Source organism: Protopterus annectens, chromosome 10.part0 (genome assembly GCF_019279795.1).
Source record: "Protopterus annectens isolate FY-2018-M chromosome 10.part0, PAN1.0, whole genome shotgun sequence".
In the NCBI taxonomy this organism is placed as follows: Eukaryota; Metazoa; Chordata; order Ceratodontiformes; family Protopteridae; genus Protopterus; species Protopterus annectens.
The window spans coordinates 1,813,875,969-1,813,889,711 of record NC_056744.1 but is presented as its reverse complement, the minus strand read 5'-3'; the positions used below and the strand labels follow the sequence as shown (position 1 = coordinate 1,813,889,711).

The following is a 13,743-nucleotide window of genomic DNA, read 5'->3' as shown; positions in this document are numbered from 1 at the left end:
ACTGGAGAGGCATAAAGTAGGGTGGAGATAAGGTGGGAATTTGCTATTGAAATCTTTGCTGCTTTGGTGAGAAATTGTTTATTTCTGTATAATGCTCCTAGTTTTTTGTGGACTTTTTTATGGTCATGGATATGTGGATGTCAAATTTTAGTTTATTGTCTATTTCCACTCCTAGCAATTTGGTGTGTTCAGTTGGGTATATAGTGGTGTTGTCTTTTGCTGTGATGTTAAAGTGAGAGTTGTTTTGAGTATGTTTGGCTGGTTGGAAGATGAGTAGTTTAGTTTTGTTTGGGTTGAGTAATGGTAAGTAATGACAGTAAGGTACAGTATAATGACAGTAAGGTACTGGGTAATGACAGTAAGGTACAGGGTAATGACAGTAAGGTACTGGGTAATGACAGTAAGGTACAGGGTAATGACAGTAAGGTACTGGGTAATGGCAGTAAGGTACAGGGTAATGACAGTAAGGTACAGGGTAATGACAATAAGGTACTGGGTAATGGCAGTAAGGTACAGAGTAAGGGCAGTAAGGTACTGGGTAATGGCAGTAAGGTACTGGGTAATGACAGTAAGGTACAGGGTAATGACAGTAAGGTACTGGGTAATGACAGTAAGGTACAGGGTAATGACAGTAAGGTACTGGGTAATGGCAGTAAGGTACAGGGTAATGACAGTAAGGTACAGGGTAATGACAGTAAGGTACTGGGTAATGGCAGTAAGGTACAGAGTAAGGGCAGTAAGGTACTGGGTAATGGCAGTAAGGTACTGGGTAATGACAGTAAGGTACAGGGTAATGGAAGTAACGTACTGGGTAATGACAGTAACGTACTGGGTAATGACAGTAAGGTACAGGGTAATGACAGTAAGGTACGGGATAATTATGGTAAGGTACTGGGTAATGACGGTAAGGTACTGAGTAATGACAGTAAGGTACTGGGTAATGACAGTAAGATACAGGGTAATGACAGTAAGGTACTGGGTAATGGCAGTAAGGTACAGGGTAATGACAGTAAGGTACAGGGTAATGACAGTAAGGTACTGGGTAATGACAGTAAGGTACTGGGTAATGGCAGTAAGGTACTGGGTAATGACAGTAAGGTACAGGGTAAGGGCAGTAAGGTACTGGGTAATGACAGTAAGGTACTGGGTAATGACAGTAAGGTACAGGGTAATGACAGTAAGGTACTGGGTAATGGCAGTAAGGTACTGGGTAATGACAGCAAGGTACAGGGTAATGACAGTAAGGTACGGGGTAATGATGGTAAGGTACTGGGTAATAAGTTCATAGGTTCATAGGTTCATACTAGGCTATCTGCCCGAGGGCATTTACAAGCCTAGCCCATAGTTTTGTGGCTTACGCCACCCCTTTAGTATGGGGAACTATACCCATTATTTTGCTGTGCCTCTGTTGAGCAGTGACACTGAGGTAATCCCTGGGGTATATCTGCGATCTCCCATCCATTGGTCAAGATTTCTCTTGAACAAGGCCAGCGAGGTGCTCTGCCTCACATATACCGGGATTTTATTCCACAGCATAGGGAGTCTTTGGGTGATGAATCTATCCCTCCAGCACGTCCTATTAATAGCCGTGTCGAGGTTTAAGTCTCCGCCTTGTGGCTCTGATGGATCTAGATTTTTGAGGTGAAGCATATTCATCAAATCTGGGTTTGACATGGCCTTGTATGTTAGGCAAAGGTCACCTCTGAGCAAGCGTGGCGACTGAATAGAGCTGGAGTTATTTCAGTCGGGCAGCATAGGACAGATGTTTGAGACCCTTTATCCTTTTGGTGAGGAACTTTGTGGCCTCTCCAGCTGCTGCAAGTGTCGGGTCAGATACATTCCGAATGGGGCATTGTACTCAATCATTGGTCTGATGAGTGATGAGTATAGGGAGACTATGACCTCCCTTGATCTAGATGAGAATCCCTTCATGATAAGGTGGGCAATGTAGAAGGTCTTCCTAACTACTTTAGCTACATGGGTGTCGAATGACAGACTACTATCAACCTGGGTCCCCAGGTCCCTGATAACTTCTTCTGTGCTCAGTGGATTGCCACCTATTTGGTAGCTAGGGGTAACCTTGTTTTTCCCGAAGGGAATGACTATGCATTTTTTGGCATTTAACTTTAGGCCATGGCTCTGGCACCAGTTATCCGTTTCTGTGAGACCCTTCTGAAGGATATCTGTGTCAGATGTGTTTTCTACTATGGCGCCCAGTTTGCAGTCATCTGCAAATTTTGTCAGCCATAACCCTCCTGTGTTTGTTTGTACTTCGGAAAAGTAGATGCCAAACAAGAGTGGGCCCAGGACTGAGCCCTGTGGTACACCACTTGTGACAGGCTTTGAGTCTGACATGGCGCCAGCAACTCTGACCCTGTGGGTTCTGTCACTCAGCCAGTTTGCAACCCATCTTGTGATGTATGGGTTAACATTTAAGCTGATGAGTTTTTCAATGATACCCGAGTGGGGTATTGTATCGAAGGCCTTCGCCAGATCGAGGTAGGCTGTATGGACTGCCTTTCCCTCATCAATGGCTTTGGTGACTGTTTGAAAAAGTCAACCAAGTTTAGAAGGCATGATCTGCCTTTGACAAAGCCAAACTGGGATGGATCCAAAGTCTGCAAATTCCTATGTCTTTATTTATGAGGTCCATTATGATCCTCTCCATGGCTTTGCAGATAAGGCTTGTCAAGCTAATGGGCCGGTAATTTCCAGGGTCGGTGGAGGCACCGCCTTTGTGAAGTGGGACCACAGTTGCAGTGCGCCACTCCCTGGGTACGTATCCAGAGGTAAGACTATGATTAAACAGCTGTCCTAGCTGTGGGTTTAATTCCTCGTTGAGTTCATGGAGCACACAGCCGGGGACACCATCAGGTCCCATGGATGCTGTGTTTTTTGCTTTGGAGAGAGCAGTTCTCACTTGGGCGTTGGAGATGTTTGGGGGGCTGCAATCGCTTGGTAAGGTACTGGGTAATGACAGTAAGGTACTGGGTAATGGCAGTAAGGTACTGGGTAAGGGCAGTAAGGTACTGGGTAATGACAGTAAGGTACTGGGTAATGGCAGTAAGGTACTGGGTAATGACAGCAAGATACAGGGTAATGACAGTAAGGTATGGGGTAATGATGGTAAGGTACTGGGTAATGACAGTAAGGTACAGGGTAATGACAGTAAGGTATGGGGTAATGATGGTAAGGTACTGGGTAATGACAGTAAGGTACAGGGTAATGACAGTAAGGTACTGGGTAATGACAGCAAGGTACAGGGTAATAACAGTAAGGTACAGGGTAATGACAGTAAGGTACAGAGTAATGATGGTAAGGTACAGGATAATGACAGTAAGGTACAGAGTAATGACAGTAAGGTACTGGGTAATGACAGTAAGATAAAGTGTAATGACAGTAAGGTACTGGGTAATGACAGTAAGGTACGGGGTAATGACAGTAAGGTACAGGGTAATGACAGTAAGGTACTGGGTAATGACAGTAAGGTACAGGGTAATGATAGTAAGGTACTGGGTAATGGCAGTAAGGTACAGTGTAATGACAGTAAGGCACTGGGTAATGACAGTAAGGTACAGGGTAATGACAGTAAGGTACTGGGTAATGGCATTAAGGTACAGGGCAATGATGGTAAGGTACAGGATAATGACAGTAAGGTACAGAGTAATGACAGTAAGGTACTGGGTAATGACAGTAAGGTACAGGGTAATGACAGTAAGGTACTGGCTAATAGCAGTAAGGTACAGGGTAATGACAGTAAGGTACAGGGCAATGACAGTAAGGTACAGGGTAATGGCAGTAAGGTACAGGGTAAGGGCAGTAAGGTACTAGGTAATGGCAGTAAGGTACTGGGTAATGACAGTAAGGTACAGGGTAATGACAGTAAGGTACTGGGTAATGGCAGTAACGTACTGGGTAATGACAGTAAGGTACAGGGTAATGACAGTAAGGTACGGGATAATGATGGTAAGGTACTGGGTAATGACAGTAAGGTACAGGGTAATGACAGTAAGGTACGGGGTAATGATGGTAAGGTACTGGGTAATGACAGTAAGGTACAGGGTAATGACAGTAAGGTACTGGGTAATGACAGTAAGGTACAGGGTAATGACAGTAAGGTACTGGGTAATGGTAGTAAGGTACAGGGTAATGACAGTAAGGTACTGGGTAATGACAGTAAGATACTGGGTAATGACAGTAAGGTACTGGGTAATGGCAGTAAGGTACAGGGTAAGGGCAGTAAGGTACTGGGTAATGACAGTAAGGTACTGGGTAATGACAGCAAGGTACAGGGTAATGACAGTAAGGTACGGGGTAATGATGGTAAGGTACTGGGTAATGACAGTAAGGTACAGGGTAATGACAGTAAGGTACTGGGTAATGGCAGTAAGGTACTGGGTAATGACAGCAAGGTACAGGGTAATGACAGTAAGGTACGGGGTAATGATGGTAAGGTACTGGGTAATGACAGTAAGGTACAGGGTAATGACAGTAAGATACGGGGTAATGATGGTAAGGTACAGGGTAATGATGGTAAGGTACTGGGTAATGACAGTAAGGTACAGGGTAATGACAGTAAGGTACGGGGTAATGATGGTAAGGTACAGGGTAATGACAGTAAGGTACTGGGTAATGACAGTAAGGTACGGGGTAATGATGGTAAGGTACAGGGTAATGACAGTAAGGTACAGGATAATGACAGTAAGGTACAGAGTAATGACAGTAAGGTACAGGGTAATGACAGTAAGGTACAGGATAATGACAGTAAGGTACAGAGTAATGACGGTAAGGTACTGGGTAATGGCATTAAGGTACTGGGCAATGATGGTAAGGTACAGAGTAAGGGCAGTAAAGTACTGGGTAATGACAGTAAGGTACAGGGTAATGACAATAAGGTACGGGGTAATGACAGTAAGGTACAGGGTAAGGGCAGTAAGGTACTGGGTAATGACAGTAAGGTACTGGGTAATGACGGTAAGGTACGGGGTAATGACGGTAAGGTACAGGGTAATGACAGTAAAGTACAGGATAATGACAGTAAGGTACAGAGTAATGACAGTAAGGTACAGGGTAATGACAGTAAGGTACAGGATAATGATAGTAAGGTACAGAGTAATGACGGTAAGGTACTGGGTAATGGCATTAAGGTACTGAGTAATGATGGTAAGGTACAGGGTAATGACAGTAAGGTACTGGGTAATGACAGTAAGGTAAAGGGTAATGACAGTAAGGTACAAGGTAATGACAGTAAGGTACAGGGTAATGACAGTAAGGTAAAGGGTAATGACAGTAAGGTACACGGTAATGACAGTAAGGTATGGGGTAATGACAGTAAGGTAAAGGGTAATGACAGTAAGGTACAAGGTAATGACAGTAAGGTACAGGGTAATGACAGTAAGGTACAGAGTAATGACAGTAAGGTACAGGGTAATGACAGTAAGGTACAAGGTAATGACAGTAAATTACAGGGTAATGACAGTAAGGTGCAGGGCAATGACATTAAGGTACTGGGTAATGGCATTAAGGTACTGGGTAATGATGGTAAGGTACAGGGTAAGGGCAGTAAGGTACAGGGTAATGACAGTAAGGTACTGGGTAATGGCATTAGGGTACTGGGTAATGATGGTAAGGTACAGGGTAAGGGCAGTAAGGTACAGGGTAATGACAGTAAGGTAAAGGGTAATGACAGTAAGGTACAGGGTAATGACAGTAAGGTACAGAGTAATGACAGTAAGGTACTGGGTAATGACAGTAAGGTACAGAGTAATGACAGTAAGGTACAAGGTAATGGCAGTAAGGTACAGTGTAATGACAGTAAGGTGCAGGGCAATGACATTAAGGTAAAGGATAATGACAGTAATGTACAGGGTAATGACAGTAAGGTACAGGGTAATGACAGTAATGTACAGGGTAATGACAGTAAGGTACTGGGTAATGACAGTAAGGTACAGGGTAATGACAGTAAGGTACGTGGTAATGACAGTAAGGTAAAGGGTAATGACAGTAAGGTACAAGGTAATGACAATAAGGCACAGGGTAATGACAGTAAGGTACTGCGTAATGACAGTAAGGTACAGGGTAATAACAGTAAGGTAATGGGTAATGACAGTAAGGTACAGAGTAATGACAGTAAGGTACAGGGTAATGACAGTAAGGTACAGAGTAATGATGGTAAGGTACAGGGTAATGACAGGAAGGTACTGGGTAATGACAGTAAGGTACAGAGTAATGACCGTAAGGTACTGGGTAATGACAGTAAGGTACTGGGTTATGACAGGAAGGTACAGGATAATGACAGTAAGGTACTGGGTAATGACAATAAGGTACAGAGTAGTGATGGTAAGGTACTGGGTAATGACAGTAAGGTACAGAGTAATGACGGTAAGGTACTGGGTAATGACAGTAAGGTACAGAGTAATGATGGTAAGGTACTGGGTAATGATGGTAAGGTACAGGATAATGACAGTAAGGTACAGGGTAATGACAGTAAGGTACTGGATAATGACAGTAAGGTACAGAGTAATGACAGTGAGGTACAGGGTAATGATGGTAAGGTACAGGATAATGACAGTAAGGTACAGAGTAATGACAGTAAGGTACTGGGTAATGATGGTAAGGTGCAGGGTAAGGGCAGTAAGGTACAGGGTAATGGCAGCAAGGTACAGGGCAATGACATTAAGGTAAATGATAATGACAGTAAGGTATGGGGTAATGACAGTAAGGTACAGAGTAATGACAGGAAGGTACTGGGTAATGATGATAAGGTACAGGGTAATGACAGTAAGGTACAGGGTAATGACAGTAAGGTACAGGGTAATGACAGTAAGGTACAGAGTAATGACAGTAAGGTACGGGGTAATGACAGTAAGGTACAGGGTAATGACAGTAAGGAACAGGGTAATGACAGTAAGGTACTGGGTAATGACAGTAAGGTACTGGGTAATGGCAGTAAGGTACGGGGTAATGACAGTAAGGTACTGGGTAATGACAGGAAGGTACTGGGTAATGGCAGTAAAGTACAGGGTAATGACAGTAACGTATGGGGTAATGATGGTAAGGTACTGCATAATGACAGGAAGGTACAGGGTAATAACAGTAAGGTACAGGGTAATGACAGTAAGGTACGGGGTAATGATGGTAAGGTACAGGATAATGACTGTAAGGTACAGAGTAATGACAGTAAGGTACAGGGCAATGACATTAAGGTAAAGGATAATGACAGTAAGGTACGGGGTAATGACAGTAAGGTACAAGGTAATGACAGTATGGTACTGGGTAATGACAGTATGGTACTGGATAATGACAGTAAGGTACTGGGTAAGGGCAGTAAGGTACAGGGTAATGACAGTAAGGTAAAGGGTAATGACAGTAAGGTACAGGGTAATGGCAGTAAGGTACAGGGTAATGACAGTAACGTACGGGGTAATGATGGTAACGTACTGCGTAATGACAGGAAGGTACAGGGTAATGACAGTAAGGTACAGGTTAATGACAGTAAGGTATACAGTAATGACAGTAAGGTACAGGGTAATGACAGTATGGTACTGGATAATGATGGTAAGGTACAGTGTAATGACAGTAAGGTACAGGGTAATGACAGTAAGGTACAGGGTAAAAACAGTAAGGTATGGGGTAATGACGGTAAGGTACAGGGTAATGACAGTAAGGTACAGGGTAAAAACAGTAAGGTATGGGGTAATGACGGTAAGGTACAGGGTAATGACAGTAAGGTACAGGGTAATGACAGTAAGGTATGGGGTAATGAGGGTATGGTACAGGGTAATGATGGTAAGGTACTATTCATGATGGAATAAGGTAGTTTGTCATACTTGGATTGAGGTAGTGTTATTATAGGCAGGATTCATGATGACATAGGGATGTTAGTCATCCTTGGATTATGGTGGTGTTATGTACGGGATTCATGATGGAATGGGGTTGTTAGTGATCCCTGGATTGTGGTGGTGTTATTATGTGCAGGATTCATGATGGAATAGGGTAGTTAGTTATTCTTGGATTGTGGTGGTGTTTTTATGTACAGGATTCATGATGGAATAGGGTAGTTAGTCATCCTTGGACTGTGGTGGTGTTATTATGTACAGGATTCATTAGGGAATAGGGTAGTTATGTGGTGTTATTATGTATAGGATTCATGCTGGAATAGGGATGCTAGTCATCCTTGGATTATGGTGGTGTTATGTACGGGATTTATGATGGAATGGGGTTGTTAGTGATCCCTGGATTGTGGTGGTGTTATTATGTACAGGATTCATTAGGGACTAGGGTAGTTATGTGGTGTTATTATGTATAGGATTCATGATGGAATAGGGCAGTTAGTCATCCTTGGATTGTGGTGGTGTTATTATGTACAGGATTCATGATGGAATTAGGTAGTTATTCATCCTTGGATTGTGGTGGTGTTATGTACAGGATTCATGATGGAACAGGTACTTAATCATCCTTGGATTGTGGTGGTGTTATTATGCATGGGATTCATGATGGAATAGGGTAGTTAGTCATCCTTGGGTTATGATGGTGTCATTATATGGAGGATTCATGATGGAATAGAGTAGTTCGTCATCCTTGGATTGTGGTGGTGTTATTATGTATGGGATTCATGATGGAATGGGGTGTTTAGTGATCCCTGGATTGTGGTGGTGTTACTATGTGCGGGATTCATGATGGAATTGGGTAGTTAGTCATCCTTGGATTGTAGTGGTGTTACTATGTATACCATTCAGAATGGAATAGGGTAGTTAGTCATCCTTGGATTGTGGTGGTGTTATGTGTGGGATTCATGATGGAATAGGGTAGTTAGTCATCCTTGGGTTGTGATGGTGTCATTATATGGAGGATTCATGATGGAATAGAGTAGTTCGTCATCCTTGGATTGTGGTGGTGTTACTATGTATACCATTCATGATGGAATAGGGAAGTTAGTCATCCTTGGATTGTGGTGGTGTTATTATGTACGGGATTCATGATGGAATGGGGTAGTTAGTCATCCTTGGATTGTAGTGGTGTTACTATGTATACCATTCAGAATGGAATAGGGTAGTTAGTCATCCTTGGATTGTGGTGGTGTTATGTGTGGGATTCATGATGGAATAGGGTAGTTAGTGATCCTTGTAGTGTGATGGTGTTATTATGTGCAGGTTTCAGGATGAAATAGGGTAGTTCGTCATCCTTGGATTGAGGTGGCGTTATGTGCAGGATTCATGATGGAATAGAGTAGTAAGTCATCCTTGGATTGTGGTGGTGTCATTATATAGAGGATTTATGATGGAATAGGGTAGTTCTTCATCCTTGGATTGTGGTGGTGTAATTATGTACGGGATTCATGATGGAATAGGGTAGTTAGTTATCCTTGGATTGTGGTGGTGTTTTTATGTACAGTATTCATGATGGAATAGGGTAGTTCATCATCTCTGGATTGTGGTGGTGTTATCATGTACAGGATTCATGACGGAACAGGGTAGTTAGTCATCCTTGGATTGTGGTGGTGTCATTATATGGAGGATTTATGATGGAATAGGGTAGTTCATCATCCTTGGATTCTGGTCTTGTTATGTATGGGATTCATAATGGAATAGGGTAGTTCATCATCTTTGGATTGTGATGGTGTTATTATGCACAGGATTCATGATAGAATAGGTGGTTAGTCATACTTCGATTGTGATGGTGTTATTATATATGGGATTCCGCATGGACTTAAGTCGTTAGTCATCCTTGGATTGTGGTGGTGTTATTATGTACAGGATTCATGAGGGAATAGGGTAGTTAGTCAACCTTGGATTGTGGTGGTGTTATTATGTATGGGATTCAGGATGGAATAGGGTAGTTAGTCATCCTTGGATCATGGTGGTGTTTTTATGTACGGGATTTATGATGGAATAGGGTAGTTAGTCATCCTTGGATTGTGGTGGTGTTTTTATGTACGGGATTTATGATGGAATAGGGTAGATAGTCATCCTTGGATCATGGTGGTGTTTTTATGTACAGTATTCATGATGGAATAGGGTAGTTAGTCATCCTTGGATTGTGGTGGTGTTTTTATGTACAGGATTTATGATGGAATAGGGTAGTTAGTCATCCTTGGATCATGGTGGTGTTTTTATGTACAGTATTCATGATGGAATAGGGTAGTTAGTCATCCTTGGATTGTGGTGGTGTTTTTATGTACGGGATTTATGATGGAATAGGGTAGTTAGTCATCCTTGGATCATGGTGGTGTTTTTATGTACAGTATTCATGATGGAATAGGGTAGTTAGTCATACTTCGATTGTGATGGTGTTATTATATATGGGATTCATGGACTTAAGTCGTTAGTCATCCTTGGATTGTGGTGGTGTTATTATGTACAGGATTCATGAGGGAATAGGGTAGTTAGTCAACCTTGGATTGTGGTGGTGTTATGTATGGGATTCAGGATGGAATAGGGTAGTTAGTCATCCTTGGATCGTGGTGGTGTTTTTATGTACGGTATTTATGATGGAATAGGGTAGTTAGTTATCCTTGGATTGTGGTGGTGTTTTTATGTATGGGATTTATGATGGAATAGGGTAGTTAGTCAACCTTGGATTGTGGTGGTGTTATGTATGGGATTCAGGATGGAATAGGGTAGTTAGTCATCCTTGGATCGTGGTGGTGTTTTTATGTACGGGATTTATGATGGAATAGGGTAGTTAGTTATCCTTGGATTGTGGTGGTGTTATTCTGTATGGGATTCATGACTGAATAGGGTAGTCCATCATCTTTGGATTGAGGTGGTGTTATTACATACACAATTTATGATGGAATGGAATAGTGTATGTTATTACATACACAATTCATGATGGAATAGTGTAATTAGTAATCTTTGGATTGTGGTGGTGTAATTTATTATTAGTGGGTTCATGATTGAATAGGGTAGTTAGTCTTCCTTGGATTGTATTGGTGTTATTATATCCAGGATTCATGATGGAATAGGTAGTCAATTATCCTTGGATTGTGGTGGGGTTATTACATACACAATTCATGATGGAATGGAATAGTGTATGTTATTACATACACAATTCATGATGGAATAGTGTAGTTAGTAATCCTTGGATTGTGGTTGTGTAATTTATCATTAGTGGGGTTCATGATTGAATAAGGTAGTTAGTCATCCTTGGGTTGTAGTGGTGTTATTATATCCAGGATTCCTGATGGAATATGCAGTTAATCATCCTTGGATTGTGGTGGGGTTATTATGTACAGGATTCATGATAGAATAGGGTAGTTAATCATTCTTAGACTGAGGTAGTGTTATGTGCAGGATTCATGGTGGAATAGGGTAGTTATTCACCCTTGGATTGTGGTGGTGTTATTATGTACAGGATTCATGATGGCTTAGGGTAGTTAGTCATCCTTGGATTGTGGTGGTGTTATTATGTACGGGAGTCATGATGGAATAGGGTAGTTAGTCATCCTTGAAGTATGTTAGTGTAATGTAGTACGGGATTCATGATGGAATAGGATAGTTCATCATCATTGGATTGAGGTGGCATTATTATGGGCGGGATTCATGTTGGAAAAGGGTAATTAGTCATCCTTGGATTGTGGTGGTCTTATTATGTACAGGATTCATGATGGAATAGGGTAGTTAGTCATCCCTGGATAGTGGTGATGTTATTATGTACGGGATTCATGATGGACTAGCATAGTTAGTCATCCTTGGATTGTGCTGGTGTTATTATGTATAGGATTCATTAGGGAATACGGTAGTTATTCATCCTTGGATTGTCATGGTATTATTATGTACGGGATTCATGATGGAATAGGGTAGTTAGTCATCCTTGGATTGTGGTGGTGTTATTATGTACGGGATTCATGATGGAATAGGGTAGTTAGTCATCCTTGGATTGTGGTGGTGTCCTTATATGGAGGATTTTTGATGGAATAGGGTAGTTCATCATCCTTGTATTCTGGTCTTGTTATGTGCGGGATTCATGATGGAATAGGGTAGTTAGTCATCCTTGGATTGTGGTGGTGTTTTTATGTACGGGATTTATGATGGAATAGGGTAGTTAGTCATCCTTGGATCATGGTGGTGTTTTTATGTACAGTATTCATGATGGAATAGGGTAGTTAGTCATCCTTGGATTGTGGTGGTGTTTTTATGTACGGGATTTATGATGGAATAGGGTAGTTAGTCATCCTTGGATCATGGTGGTGTTTTTATGTACAGTATTCATGATGGAATAGGGTAGTTAGTCATACTTCGATTGTGATGGTGTTATTATATATGGGATTCCGCATGGACTTAAGTCGTTAGTCATCCTTGGATTGTGGTGGTGTTATTATGTACAGGATTCATGAGGGAATAGGGTAGTTAGTCAACCTTGGATTGTGGTGGTGTTATGTATGGGATTCAGGATGGAATAGGGTAGTTAGTCATCCTTGGATCGTGGTGGTGTTTTTATGTACGGTATTTATGATGGAATAGGGTAGTTAGTTATCCTTGGATTGTGGTGGTGTTTTTATGTATGGGATTTATGATGGAATAGGGTAGTTAGTCAACCTTGGATTGTGGTGGTGTTATGTATGGGATTCAGGATGGAATAGGGTAGTTAGTCATCCTTGGATCGTGGTGGTGTTTTTATGCACGGGATTTATGATGGAATAGGGTAGTTAGTTATCCTTGGATTGTGGTGGTGTTATTCTGTATGGGATTCATGACTGAATAGGGTAGTCCATCATCTTTGGATTGAGGTGGTGTTATTACATACACAATTTATGATGGAATGGAATAGTGTATGTTATTACATACACAATTCATGATGGAATAGTGTAATTAGTAATCTTTGGATTGTGGTGGTGTAATTTATTATTAGTGGGTTCATGATTGAATAGGGTAGTTAGTCTTCCTTGGATTGTATTGGTGTTATTATATCCAGGATTCATGATGGAATAGGTAGTCAATTATCCTTGGATTGTGGTGGGGTTATTACATACACAATTCATGATGGAATGGAATAGTGTATGTTATTACATACACAATTCATGATGGAATAGTGTAGTTAGTAATCCTTGGATTGTGGTTGTGTAATTTATCATTAGTGGGGTTCATGATTGAATAAGGTAGTTAGTCATCCTTGGGTTGTAGTGGTGTTATTATATCCAGGATTCCTGATGGAATATGCAGTTAATCATCCTTGGATTGTGGTGGGGTTATTATGTACAGGATTCATGATAGAATAGGGTAGTTAATCATTCTTAGACTGAGGTAGTGTTATGTGCAGGATTCATGGTGGAATAGGGTAGTTATTCACCCTTGGATTGTGGTGGTGTTATTATGTACAGGATTCATGATGGCTTAGGGTAGTTAGTCATCCTTGGATTGTGGTGGTGTTATTATGTACGGGAGTCATGATGGAATAGGGTAGTTAGTCATCCTTGAAGTATGTTAGTGTAATGTAGTACGGGATTCATGATGGAATAGGATAGTTCATCATCATTGGATTGAGGTGGCATTATTATGGGCGGGATTCATGTTGGAAAAGGGTAATTAGTCATCCTTGGATTGTGGTGGTCTTATTATGTACAGGATTCATGATGGAATAGGGTAGTTAGTCATCCCTGGATAGTGGTGATGTTATTATGTACGGGATTCATGATGGACTAGCATAGTTAGTCATCCTTGGATTGTGCTGGTGTTATTATGTATAGGATTCATTAGGGAATACGGTAGTTATTCATCCTTGGATTGTCATGGTATTATTATG

General features: G+C 41.5%; 1 protein-coding gene across 1 annotated transcript in view; it reads left to right on the top strand.

Annotated features, from left to right (window-relative positions):
• The first annotated feature begins 300 nt into the window (after positions 1 to 300).
• LOC122814513 (trimeric autotransporter adhesin AtaA-like) overlaps positions 301 to 13,743 on the top strand; it is a 100,777-nt gene continuing 87,334 nt past the window's right edge. The window contains exons 1-2 of the mRNA XM_044087087.1: positions 301 to 1,266; positions 3,132 to 7,641. Coding sequence (XP_043943022.1) covers positions 301 to 1,266; positions 3,132 to 7,641 — 5,476 coding nt within the window. The remainder of the gene's footprint in view (positions 1,267 to 3,131; positions 7,642 to 13,743) is intronic.